Source organism: Pristiophorus japonicus, chromosome 9 (assembly GCF_044704955.1).
Source record: "Pristiophorus japonicus isolate sPriJap1 chromosome 9, sPriJap1.hap1, whole genome shotgun sequence".
In the NCBI taxonomy this organism is placed as follows: Eukaryota; Metazoa; Chordata; class Chondrichthyes; family Pristiophoridae; genus Pristiophorus; species Pristiophorus japonicus.
Window position 1 is genome coordinate 56,855,746 of NC_091985.1, and position 12,977 is coordinate 56,868,722.

The 12,977-nt window shown below is 41.5% G+C and overlaps 2 protein-coding genes across 3 annotated transcripts in view; one reads left to right on the forward strand and one right to left on the reverse strand.

Annotated features, from left to right (window-relative positions):
- Positions 1-4,144, reverse strand: part of plekhh2 (pleckstrin homology domain containing, family H (with MyTH4 domain) member 2) — a 229,085-nt gene extending 224,941 nt beyond the window's left edge. For both annotated transcript variants that reach the window (XM_070889372.1, XM_070889371.1), the window contains exon 1: positions 4,006-4,144. In XM_070889372.1, coding sequence (XP_070745473.1) covers positions 4,006-4,065 — 60 coding nt within the window. In that variant the 5' untranslated portion in view covers positions 4,066-4,144. The remainder of the gene's footprint in view (positions 1-4,005) is intronic.
- A 286-nt stretch (positions 4,145-4,430) lies between these two features.
- The window catches only part of thada (THADA armadillo repeat containing), a 559,310-nt gene continuing 550,763 nt past the window's right edge, over positions 4,431-12,977 (forward strand). Inside the window, exons 1-3 of the mRNA XM_070889374.1 lie at positions 4,431-4,762; positions 7,026-7,120; positions 9,376-9,506. Coding sequence (XP_070745475.1) covers positions 4,687-4,762; positions 7,026-7,120; positions 9,376-9,506 — 302 coding nt within the window. The 5' untranslated portion in view covers positions 4,431-4,686. The remainder of the gene's footprint in view (positions 4,763-7,025; positions 7,121-9,375; positions 9,507-12,977) is intronic.

Consider the following 12,977-nt stretch of genomic DNA (forward strand, 5'->3'; position numbering starts at 1 on the left):
TTTTAAGCCTTGAAAGAAGCCATCTGAGAGGTGATCTTACAGAAGTATATAAGATAGTAAATAGTATGGAAAAAGTTAATCTAGAATATTACTTTATATTAAACTGTGGGAATAGGATAAGGGGACACAGGTCCAAACTATGTACAAGATGACATAATACAGAAAATGTTGGAAACTCTGTTCCTCTCTCCATAGATGCTTCCTGACCTGCTGAGTATTTGAAGCATTTTCTGTTTTTATTTCAGATTTCCAGCATCCGCAGTATTTTGTTTTTGTACAAGGTGACTTTAGGATTGATATCAGGAGGTTCTTCTTCACACAGAATGATCAATGCTTGAAATTGACTTCTAGGCAGAGTGGTGGAGGTGAAAAATAAATCCATTGTTGTTAAGTATAGTTGGATAACCCATTGTGGGTTAGCCTTCCCTATATTACAACAGTCTCTATACTTCATAGCAATTCATCATATATGAAGGGCTTTCAAGCATTTGTGAGATGTGATAAAGCACTGTATAAATGCAAGCCTTTATCATATAATTTCTGATCTACCAGAATTATGAAGTCATCCTCAATTTCAAGATGGCCGAAGAAGGAGAAGATTTAAAATGATATCCTGGCTTATCAATAAAAATAAAATTATAATTGTGACTTTTGGTCATTAAGGTAACTGATCTCTAAGTACACTTAACCTATCTCTAAGTGTGTTTACTGAGTAAAATTCTTCATATATGAAAGAACTACAGATCTGTTACATTAGCAGTTGACTCATGGTGAGTCATACATTCTGGTGGATCTTTTCAAATTCTTTGACGTCTTCCAAAACCACTGGAAGAGCATGTGTTTTTTATATAATACCTACACTCTACAAGCTAAAAAGGTAAAAGACCTGGTGTGCGTACCATGGCATAAGTACAATGAGTAAATGTTGTCCCAAAATCAAAACGGATATATTTACGTAGCTACCATAACTCTACAATTTGGATGTTTCCTAAATTTACAATACATCTGCATCTAGAAAGGGTTTCAAGTAACATGGAAAATCCACTAAACTAATGAAATACTGAATTTTTTTTTTAGCTTAATGGTAACTTTTTTATCCATTCCAACAATCTGAGCAAGATACTTTAATATTTGTGTGCTATATAAATCAGACAATACAGGCACGTCTGTTATTTTAAGAAATAGAATAGGGTTTAAGTTTCAGGTAATCCTACATCTAATACTATGATTAAAGCACGAACCATGTCAATATCCAGAAAACAACTTGCATCTTATTTCCAATAACAATAAATGAACATTATACATATGGATAAAAATCTATTTTTTTTTAAGTTCCTGGAAAGAAAAAAAGAAAAAGGAAAAAGAAAAAGGAAAAAGATTTATATAGCTCCTTTCATGACCACCGGACATCTCAAAGCACTTTACAGCCAATGAAGTACTTTTTGGAGTGTAGTCACTGTTGTTATGTAGGAAACTCGGCAGCCAATTTGCGCAAAAGCAAGCTCCCACAAATAGCAATGTGATAATGACCAGATAATCTGTTTTTTTGTTATACTGATTGAGGGATAAATATTAGCCCTTTGAAATAATGCCATGGAATCTTTTACGTCCACTTGAGAGAGCAGACGGGACCTCAGTTTAACGTCTCTTCCAAAAGACGGCATCTCCGACAGTGCAACGCTCTCTCAGCACTGTACTGGAGTGTCAGCCTAGATAGAAAAGAATATAGGGCCTGAAAATCCTTTATTTCTTTTGAAAAATAGGCAAAATGCTTTAATTTTTGTTGAGATTAATTAACTAATAAGATCTCAAGAATAAGCACTTTTGAAATGTGTGCATCAAGTGCAATTTAATTGGCTGTTAGTCTTTTTTTAAACCACTAATTATGATCTACTTAAAACAATTTTCTTAATTTCCCTGAGAATGGTGGGAGGTAGTCTCTCCAAGCAACTCAATTTTTTTCTTCCCACGAGTTTCCTGTCTCATAATCACAAATGAGTCATTATCTTGCACCAGCCGTCTTTATTATAACACCATGTGACTATACGTTCTAAAAATTATGTTAAGAGTAAATAATGTCAACTGTAATAGATAATATCATGATTTTTTTTTAAATCATTAATTTTTGGGATTCCTGGCGAGGCTGGCATGTATTGGCCATCACTCGTTGCCCTGAGAAGGTGATAGTGGACCAGCTTTTTGGCCTGCTGCAGTCTTTGTGGTTCTTATTATTATTTGTATTAGTTTGATAGAATTGAATGGTTTTCTGGGCCATTTCAGAGTGCAGTTAAGAGTCAACATTGTTGTGGGGCCAATGTCACCAGTGATATTTTTTGGACCGTGCAGCCCCTTTAACGGGCTGCATGGCCCATTCAAAAGTCCATGCATGTGGACTTTTTTCCAATTTAAAAGCCAGCACACCGGGACCCCTGGAGCGTTGCTTGGCTGCACAGCTTAAAGAGAACATTATGTGGGGCTGGAGTCACATTTAAGACAGACTGGCCTTGCCTACAGGACATTAGTGAACCAGTTAAGTTTTTACAGCAATCCGACAGCTTCATGGTCAATTTACTGATACAAGCTTTTTATTTCCAGATTATTTGTTTTATAACAAATATCAGATACTTAGAATCTAACAACAAAGACAAGTGGATATATATGGCAATATAATAAAGAATGAATGGAATTTATATTCAATAAAATATTAGAATGAGACACAATGTGATAAATGTATCAGAAACTGAGAATGGGTAATTACAATCACAGAATGGAATAACAGAGACTGAACAATTTAAGAACGTAACACAGAGTGATAGTGATATAACTGTAACAGTGATGCACATACTGTATATAATTGCACAGTATGACTCATAGTATACACTAATGCAATATACCTTTGTGGCACCGTTTTGATCCTGTTATTCCTGTGGTGATACTTTTAAATGTTCCCATTAAGATCCCCCAAGAAGCCGAGTGTGACTAGGAACAAAATGCTATTTTTTTTACATGACTGTACAGCCAAGGAAAACTGCACTAGCCCCTCATCAATAATCTTACCAAGAAAAAATTGCCTTTTTTCTCCTTTCATTAATGTTGAATATTCCATTTTCGGAAGAGCAGGAATTGCTAGGGCAGTCATGAACATAGACAAATGTCTTCCACCTATATTCATTTTACTCACGTCTATTTTTGCTATTTTTTTTTAACTAAAGCAGGACATTTCAATCCCGTTCACTGCGGTTAGGATATAGATCCCATCCTTCAACTATCTCAATATTTCAGTTGATACAAATCCACTGATTTGAAAACATCTGAAAACCATCATTTTCGGCTGAGTTAGCCTTTCAGAATGGAATTAAATATATTGCATTACCTGAGTTATATAATGTTAAAACGAAACAGAACTTCTGTTTCAAATGTCGACAGGATTCTCTCCAGTAGCTCTTATTATTTTACCAACTAAGAAAATAATTTTCTACAATCCAATTCTGTTTATATTATACTAAACGGTTGTCCCCTCTGGAACTAAACGGTAACCAACGCAAAATTCTGCAAACATTTAAATGACTTTTGTCACAGAAAATGTTATTTCTTCAACAGAACAACAACGGACTACAATTTATAAACATATTTTATAACCGTACCGATGATCTATTGCAACGAAAAGTATTTTTTTCATGAAAATCATTCCGAAAAAATAATCACTTGACACTTAAGTAACTATTGATTCGAAATAAATAGTTGCCACTAATGCTTCATAACGGATTTGTTCCCTCTAAATGTTTTGCTTATTGGGGAGAATATCGTTAAGTGCGTAAACCCCATAACTGCATTTATCGGAACTCCCAAATTTTGCCTTAACCTCATCTTTTCCACCCTGTCAGTGAATGACATCACATGCAAAAAATCCTGGTGCGGGGGAAAAAGTGCTGTGCTAACTCTCGCTGGTCAAAATTCATCAGCTCAGTTTCTGACACACATTGTGAACACAGGCAAGGCGCCTACCTGATTAAATGTGCCATTCTCCCCGTTAAGCTTGCGACATGAAGCGGGGGACAGAAACATTCAAAGCGGACGGCCTCCTGCCGGTCGCTCCATCATTGCCCTGCATCAGGCGATAACTTTCCCACACTCCGCTGTCAGCGCGTTCCCAGCCCACTGTATCCATCTGCCAAGGAACAATCCGGGCCAACATTCTCTGATTGACGTAGCGGGCGGCCAATCGGACGGCGGGAGGCGGGCTGAACGTGCTGTCTGCACCCCCACATTAGCCAATAGCTGCTCAGCGGAGGCGGAACCTCTTCCAGCGGAGGATTCCTCCGAGTCGGTCACAGAGAGGGAGAACAAAAAAAAGCGATTGGACGTGAAGGCGGAATTGACGTTTACGTGAGATGCCGCAAATATGGCAGCGCTGTATTGTGGTACCGGCTGCAGAAGGTTTATTGCAAGGAAATTACTCTTCTAAACTTTGTGAATAATGACTGCTTTTTAGTTTTTAAACATTGCATAGACCTGCTTGCGCATCGTTATTCCCCCCCCCCCCCATGAAGTTGCCACATTGTTGAAGTGACCACATACAAGCCAGCTGGAGTGAAGTGAAATTCTGCGGATATCAACTATTCCCAGGAGCAAGTAGTGTTACTTTTTTTTAAAAAAAACAGTATTTTTAAAAGAATTTGGGTGAAGATGGTTCTAAAGAAGAAGAAAGATATCGACGTTGGTCGAATTGTTCTTGATGACCATAAACTTGTGAGCTTGAGATGTAAGTAAACACGTGTTTATTACAACAGTGGAGGCAAGGTAAAGAGCTTTCTGAATGTGGTAGAGAAGCAATGTTCAAGCTTTTCCTCTGTGGGCCGCATAGGTGCATATTGTGGAACCCAAGAGAACATAGATAGTTTAAACCCTTGTTCCTATTAACAAACATCACAATCTGTGGAGACCACCAGATCAAGGCGTTCTGATTTAGCGTTCATCCATCAATAAGACTTTTTCAAATCTCCAGGCCCACAAAATTCAAACGGAGTTAACCACCAGGAAATCTAAGTGCATAAAGTACTGAAGGTACTTGGATTTTGAAGGTGACAACCAAGTTGGACAACCCTGTTGTAGAGTTTGCTTGTAAAAAGCAAAATGTATTAAGTGGGATAAAAATGCATTGTATCCTGAATCTGTAACACAAGGGGTTCAAAATGATGTAATCAAACATCACTACAAAACTCTTTCATAAAAGACTTTCATTTAGAGAGTGCAGTTTCATTGTGAATTATTTTAAAGTGCCGTTACAGTTATGCAGGCAATTGTGGCAGCCATTCTGTGCATGGCAAGATCCCACAAGAAGTAAAGGGATGAAGGACTCGTTAATCTGTTTTTAGCGATGATGACCCAACGGGTGAAAATTGGCCAAGAAACCCGAGATTTTTCCTGCTCTTTAAATAGTGTCATGGCATTTCAAATTCACATGAACCATTAGAACAGGCAGCTAGGACTGCAGTTCAGCACCTCATCCAAAGGACCTCTGAAAATGAGGCAACCTCTCCGTACTCTAGGAGTTACAATCATAGAAATTTACAGCATGGAAGGAGACTATTTAGGCTCATCATGCCCGTTCCGGCCGACACAGCTATCCAGTCTAATCCCATTTTCCAGCTTTTAGTCCGCAACCATGTAGGTTACGGCACTTTAAGTGCACATCTAAGTATTTTTTTAAATGTGAGGGTTTCTGCCTCCATCACCCTTTCAGGCAGTGAGTTCCAGACCCCCACCACCATCTGGGTGAAAACGTTTACCCTCAAATCCCCTCTAAACATTTTACCAATTACTATAAATCTATGTCCTCTGGTTGTTGAACTGTTAAGGGAAATAGATCCATTCTATCCACTCTGTCTAGCCCCCTCATAATTTTAGACACCTCAATAAGGTCTCCCCTCTGCCTTCTCTGTTTCAAAGAAAACAAACCCAGCCTACCCAGTGAAATCACATCTTTCCTGTAATGTGACCAGAACTGCACGCAGTACTCTAGCTATGGCCTAACTAGTGTTTTATATAGTTTAAGCATAACCACCCTGATCTTGTATTCTCATCATAGGCAGTCCCTCTAATCGAGGATGACTTACTTCCATGTCAAAAAGTTCGCAGGTGTTTCAATGATTGACCTAAAATTCCAGGTCCGAACTAAATCTTGAAGGGTGGAAGATGCCTGTGCTTGGATTTTTTTTTAACGTGTGGTGACTGTTGCACACCAGCCACCACACGGGCTTGACAGAGCTAGGTCTTGGTCCAGTAGCAAGGATTAACCAAGACAACTGGAGACTAGCTCTGCTGCACGGATCTAGTGCGCACACATGTCGCAGTGTGGGCTGGCCCGTGCTGCCCCTGGGCCCTCGCCTCTTCTGGGCCCCGAACTCCTTGGCTGCGATCACGACCCTCTACAATCTCTCGCCGCTGCTTCGCACCTTCTTTGTACCTGTGGACCTCTTTATAGCTGACCATGAACCATAATGTTATGTTTCAGGTCACTACAAACCATTTGAGCTTTGCTCCTGGATTTTGTGACACTATGAAATCCTTAAATATGTTCCACGCGCAAAACATTTATTCTTGTATAATCAGAGCAGCTGAAATGTTGCTAAAATTAGATTTGATGAGCTTCTCTTCTGTTCCCAGGAGTTTTTAAAAATAGGTTGCACATTAATTATTGGTGAGTGTGGGCAAAAGACCATGGCTACTTGTGTGACAGTATCTTTTGTCGTTTGACTGGCCCTCCATTGTATAAAACCTTACCAAAAACTGAAGGAAACAGAAAAGTTTACTTTGGAACTCATACTTGTTTTTAAACTTAACTCTTTAAACATTCCTTTGTTGTATATCTGTAATAATTACAATGGATCATTTTGAAAAATGTACCAACACCCTACTAAAATGCTGTTCAACCAGTTAGCATGCAAACGACATGTAACACCACCCCCCCCTACCTGCCCACCCACTATATTCTTGAAAAATTTGATTTCCCTCTTTTCCCTCAGGCATAGCAACTGGTGAGGAGAATAGCCTTGCGATTCTTCTCTTGGAATGTGCAGAACTCACTGATGGAATACAACAACTGCATTTACTAAAGAAGGTACAGTCTTACTACATGCTTCATTCATGCTCCACTATGGTCTCTTCGCAGAGCAGCTGTAACGGGGAATTATAGTGATGATAATAAAGACATTATTTATGTTTACAGAAAGTAATGTTAACTCATTTCCATCTTTTCAGTTACTGTAATTTAAGCAGTTATTTTTTAAGTGCTAAAGGCCTTTCTTAAGTCACAAAGCAAATATTCCAGCTGCAGATCTATTAAGTAATGACCATGTAAATACAAATGTCATTGCAAGTTTAGCTCAAATTATTGGATTAAATAAAGGAATTACAAGAAACAGAATATCTCACGGAAGACAAGTGATCACTAAGCTGCTACTTGTAAAAAGTTTCATAACTTTTGATGGTGTTTCTGAGCTCTAGGTTTTCAAGGCATTTATGGAATGAACATCAAGGATTTCTGCCTGAACTACTATATAAGTGCTCATTGCACATCCAATTACTAATAGGTTTTGGGCATCTATTCCTGGCTGCTGATTTCATGGACTAAAGATGATCAAGTACTCCCTTAAACACCATCCTCCATTTCCATTACTTCCAGTACAGTTATTCACACTAGTATGCTAACTGTGTCATTGTCCTCCTTCACCATGGGCTCAATTTTCCCCAATTATTTGCGCTGTTTTTTTGGTGTGCACCGTTTCTTTTTGGAGTAAATTAAAATCTCTAAATTTCCCCAAGTTTCTGTGCCAGCATAATTCACTTAGGTTAGTTTTTTTTAGGTTACGATTTTTTTACTTCATTGGGGGCATAACCTGCCACCCGCGCCAATTCTAGCTATTTATGCAAGTTTGGCCAACTACAATTTTTCTTAAGACGGCGTATGTGTCTCTGAAAATCCTTCTGTGCAGTTAACAAAATCAGCGCAGGTAAGAGAATCAGGGCAGAAGATCCAGTTCCACGGCTGGGACAGCAGCGGAAGAGAGGGGGGAGAGTATGTAATTATAACCTCTTTTACTTACCGGTTCTGTCGTACTGTAACAATCTCCTTTTTGTCTTTAATCATGAATTAACTTTAATCTGGGGCTTTTGGCCTGATCTGTCCACCCTTTCGGCCCGGGCTCGGAGTGGTACCAGCTCCAGGGGAAAAGGAGACTATTCGGCCCGGGCTAGGAGCGGTACCAGTGCAACCAGGGGAGACCCAAGGACTCCTTGCAGAGCTTGGGGGAGCACTTCTTCTCCTCCTGGATGACAGGAGTTCTGATAGATTTAAAAAAAAATTACCTTGGCCTTTTCTGTCCAGTCGGCATCGTGGCTCTGCCTGTGCTAGGAGCGGCACCGGCTCCAGGGGGAGGGAGGCATTTCTTCCCGGGCTAGGAACGGCTCTGGTGGCGGGAAGGCCTTTTGGCCTGGGGAGCGGCACCGGGTACGGTGGGGTGGGGGTGGGGGTGGGGGTGGGGGTGGGGGTGGGGGGGCAGCCTTTCCAATTCAGTTTACTTTTGGCACGAAAACTCTTTAATATTTTCGTGTTGGTAAGTTGCAATGTGCTTGTGCAGGTTGCTGTGAGCTGGCCAGAATGTCTTGTATGTTTTACTTTCCAGCCTCAGCCTGCATTGTGTCCCTCGTCGCCCTGGCAACCCGATCTTTTAGGTGCACATCTAAGGCTGCACCCACAGAGCTTAAGAACACTATGCGCCGGGCCACATTCACAAGTTAAAACGGGGAAACTTTCAACTTTTTTTTTGGCGTAGTCGGGCCCCAAAGAAATAGCTGTAACTCTTCAAATACGCCAAAAAGCGCCCCATATCTTATTTGTACCATACTTTCATGTGTAATTTTTCCTTTTTATAACCCTATCTTTCCTCCCCCCCACTTCTCGCTGATAAACTTATTAGGCATTCCTTTTGTAGCCATTCCATAATCATATTACATTCTATGGAATCACCGCAAGAAAGGAATTTTAAATCAATTAGTTCCCTGACTTGGGTAACTGGGATTAAGGCAGGAATAACTTAGCTTGAATAGTTCATTTCTCTCCAGGGTTTGCAAGTTATGTGGCACTCAGCACTTTATTTTTGGTTAAAGCATTGAGTGACTTTATTTGCCTCTTCCAATTTAAAAATCTGAATATATTTCATTGACTTCTCATTTGTTAATGAGACTGAGCCAAGTCTGATTTGATTACACTTGTCTGGTCTTTTTCTATACGATTGAAGCTTAAATTGTTATTTTTGTAAAATCTACATTTATGTGGCAATTAATCACTTTTCATTTGTCTTCTGTAAATTTCAGATTGGTTCTTTGTTACGCAAACTAGACAGAGACTCTGTGCATAATTCACAAATTGACAGCTGTTTGGAAATATTGGTTGGAATTTACTGGGGTCTGGAATCCAAAAGCCCTTTGAAAAGAGCAACAGCAAGGTAACCCAGAGATTATCTACCTATTTACAAGAGAACAAGTAGCTCTACCGATGGCTTAGTGGATAAATGGTATGGTATGAACCATGGGAGGAAATCAAGGTTTCTACAGTTTTCTATTTCTGTGAAGAAATGTAATAGAATCTCTCTACGTTTGTCCAATCTGTATCATTGTTGAATCAGGTCCCATTGTTGCCTCTGATAGCGTAGCTTATTTCTCCATCAACGGCATTCATGTCTCAGATGTTATTCGTAAATTTCCTAGCATTCATATATTGAACCATTTTCCCCACTCCTTTGAATTAAGTGTTTATTTTATCATTATTTCTCCATCTGGTCATACCCTTATATTTTGCTCATTTTACCGATTGTATCCATATCTGCACTGGAGCCATCATCAACTCGACCTTGCTTAGTACCATGACATAGGTTCTGCATCCTTTTGTTTTACTTACACCACTCTCATTTTCTCTCTTTCTACATCTGTTTGCCTCTCAATTTTCTCCAATGCTGCTTTTTGGCATATTACCAGAGTTACGCCTGTTTTTTCTGGTCCTATCAACTCCAAAAGAATAAGTACCAAGTTTCCCTGTTCTATTTTTTTTAATCGGTGCCGCACAGCCTGTCCTGTAACTTTGGGGGGTGGAGCCTGATGTCTGCGCCAAAAAAATGATGCCCCCTCTTCTGCGCATGCGCAAAAACAAAGGACGTTTTTGACGTGATTGCTATGGGTGCGCTTGCCCAGTACAGCTCCTGGTCTGCATTTGGCCATTTTTAAAGAGCCAATTGTGTGTGAGAACTTTAATTCTCATTGGAAAAATGGGAGTTGCAATACAAGATGTGACGCGGCTCAAGGACCAAGAATTTCTGACAGGATGAAGTGGAGGCACTAGTTACTGTAACTGAGGCCAGATGGCACGAGCTGGACACCAGCAGAGGTCACATAAAAGTTTCACTAAAAAAAATGAAGAAATGCTGGAACCAACTTGCAGAAGCTTACTGTGCAATGGTGACCACCCCGATGTCTGGAGGCCAGTGCAAAAAGAAGTGGCAGGACCTTGGTCAAGTAGTTAGTGTAAGTAATATTTTCATTTTTCAATGGAACTGCAATTGTAAATGTGACCAGCTGTATATTTCCCACCCAGCAGAAAAACACCCTCCCTAAAAAGTTACGTTTCATCTTTGCAGAGGAAGGTGGCACACAACTAATGGGAAAGAACTTGAACAGGAGGAGGCCCGGCAAATCTGCACCCACTGACACCCTGAAGAAAGGGTCGCTGCTTTGATGGGTCCTGCCTGGAGAAAAGCAACCAGTACTGCACAAGCTGGGCCCACACTCAAGGGAGAGGGTAAGTCTTACAAATTCCACAGTCTGGCTTTGCTAAATGTTCAGTATTGCGCGGGCTAGCCATGCTTCGGTTCCTGGGGATGTCTCTTGTCAGCTACGCTTCGGTTGATGCAATATGCTATCATTCATCGTGTCCTTCAAATCAGCCTGCTGCCTGCGTTGTGTGAGCCTACTCATGCCACCCACCCTGCTTCCTACTCTGCTGCTAACCATTTTTCTGTTTTGTTATATTTTACAGAACTTGAGGCCAGCCCTGACGATGCAGAAGAAGATTCCGACGTGGATGAGTTTAAGAGAACATAGTGCAATCCCACCTTCCAGACCTAGAGCATGGGGGTGAAGGGAAGAGGATTAATGAAGCCCCCACTGTTAAACTTACTTTGGAGGAGGTGCAGGTGATGCCCATTGAGGTACCAGCCCCTTTCCTGAGTGGTACGAGTGTTTTGCTGAGACATTCCATGGTTTCCCACGGCTGGGACCGCGGCTGTGGGTCTCAGTGGGATGCAGTGAGGCACACCCAGGGCACCACTGTCCGAGGCTGTGGGTCCCAGTGGGATGTAGCAAGGCACACTCAGGGTGAGGAGGGGAAGGAGAGCTCGACAGCACTCTCCTGAGGTGCAGGATCTAACAGATGTGGTTCAGATGATGGCAATGAGTGGGGAGAGCATTGACCTTACGCGATCACTCCTGGACACCATCAGTGGGGTGGGTGATGAGGTATCGGGACTGTTTGGAGAAGTAACAACACTCTTATGAGAAATGGCAACACTGTCCGGCAACATGAGTGAGGGAATGTCTCAGACAGCAGATACAATTTCTATGTACATGAGGGAGGGAATGTCGAAGGTAGCTGATGTCAGTGAACATGAGGGAGGGCATGTCACAGGTAGCTGAGACACTGTCGGTGATCACGAGGGACGGAATGTTGCAGGTAGTTGACACACTGTCAGGGCACATGAGGGAGGGAATGTTGGGAGTTAGCTGCTGCAATAAGGGAACACGTCCAGACTCCGCACCCATTTGACAGAATCAACTGCCACTCCCACTCCAATCCCGAGACTAGCCTCTGAAGAGGCCCAAGTCGGGCCTTCCACATTACCGGCTGCTCACCCACCCCCCCCAGCCCGCCATCAAGAAGTGTGCATTACCCGAGATGTTCGAAAGCATAAGCTTGGTACCAACTCGAGAAACGCTGCACCACCGCCTGCAGGCAGGGGTGGAGTCACCAAGACCAAGCGCAGCGGGCGGTCTTAGAATAAGGTGGAGGGGAGATGGGTGCAGCCTTTCTTTGCTGTTGTTGTTATTGTTACTGTTCTCAAATTAAAAGTTTTTTGTAAGTTATGTAAATTTACAAGTTTAAAAGTTTGCAAGTGATGTGAACTGAAAACTTTGAAGTTTGATACAAGAATATTTTTGTTAAAGTTAAGTACGAACAAATGTTAAACTTTTGAATAAAATATATTTTAAATTACAACTGAACCATTTCCATTATTTGTTCCATTATTAACACAACTTTTTGAACTAAAGAATCATTTCCATTATTTGTTCCATTAACACAACACAGCACAACATTATGGAACAGGTCCAAACAGCAAACATGGTCCATTTGGAATAGTTGCCGCTGAGCCTTCAGGCAGCAAAGCGTTCATGGATTTGCTGCTGGCGCAAGGCTCGAGCAATCGTTAAAGGGGCACGATAGTCCGCCTTCCTCCGCCATCGTGTTCCGGGTTCAGGTAGTTGCATGGCTTCCTCGTCCTCCTCGTCATCTGCATCTTCCTCCTCATCAGCCATTCTCACCTCAGGTGGGTCTTCTGCTACCAGCTGCTGCTGCCTCATGATGGCAAAGTTAAAGTTATGCAGCATGCAGCACACAACAGTGAACTGACCGACAATCTCAGGGGAGTATAGCAAGTAGCCTCTGGAATAATCCAGGCATCGGAAACGCTGCTTCAAGATGCCAATGGTCCTCTATTATGCTGCACGTCGCAATGTGAGACATGTTGTATTCCCGGTCAGCTTCCGTCCAGGTTACACGTAGGGGCTTCATAAGCCAGGTGGTGAGGCCATCCCCTTTGTCTCCCAATAGCCAGCTCTGCCCTTCTGGCTGCTGCTGAAGCATGGCAAAT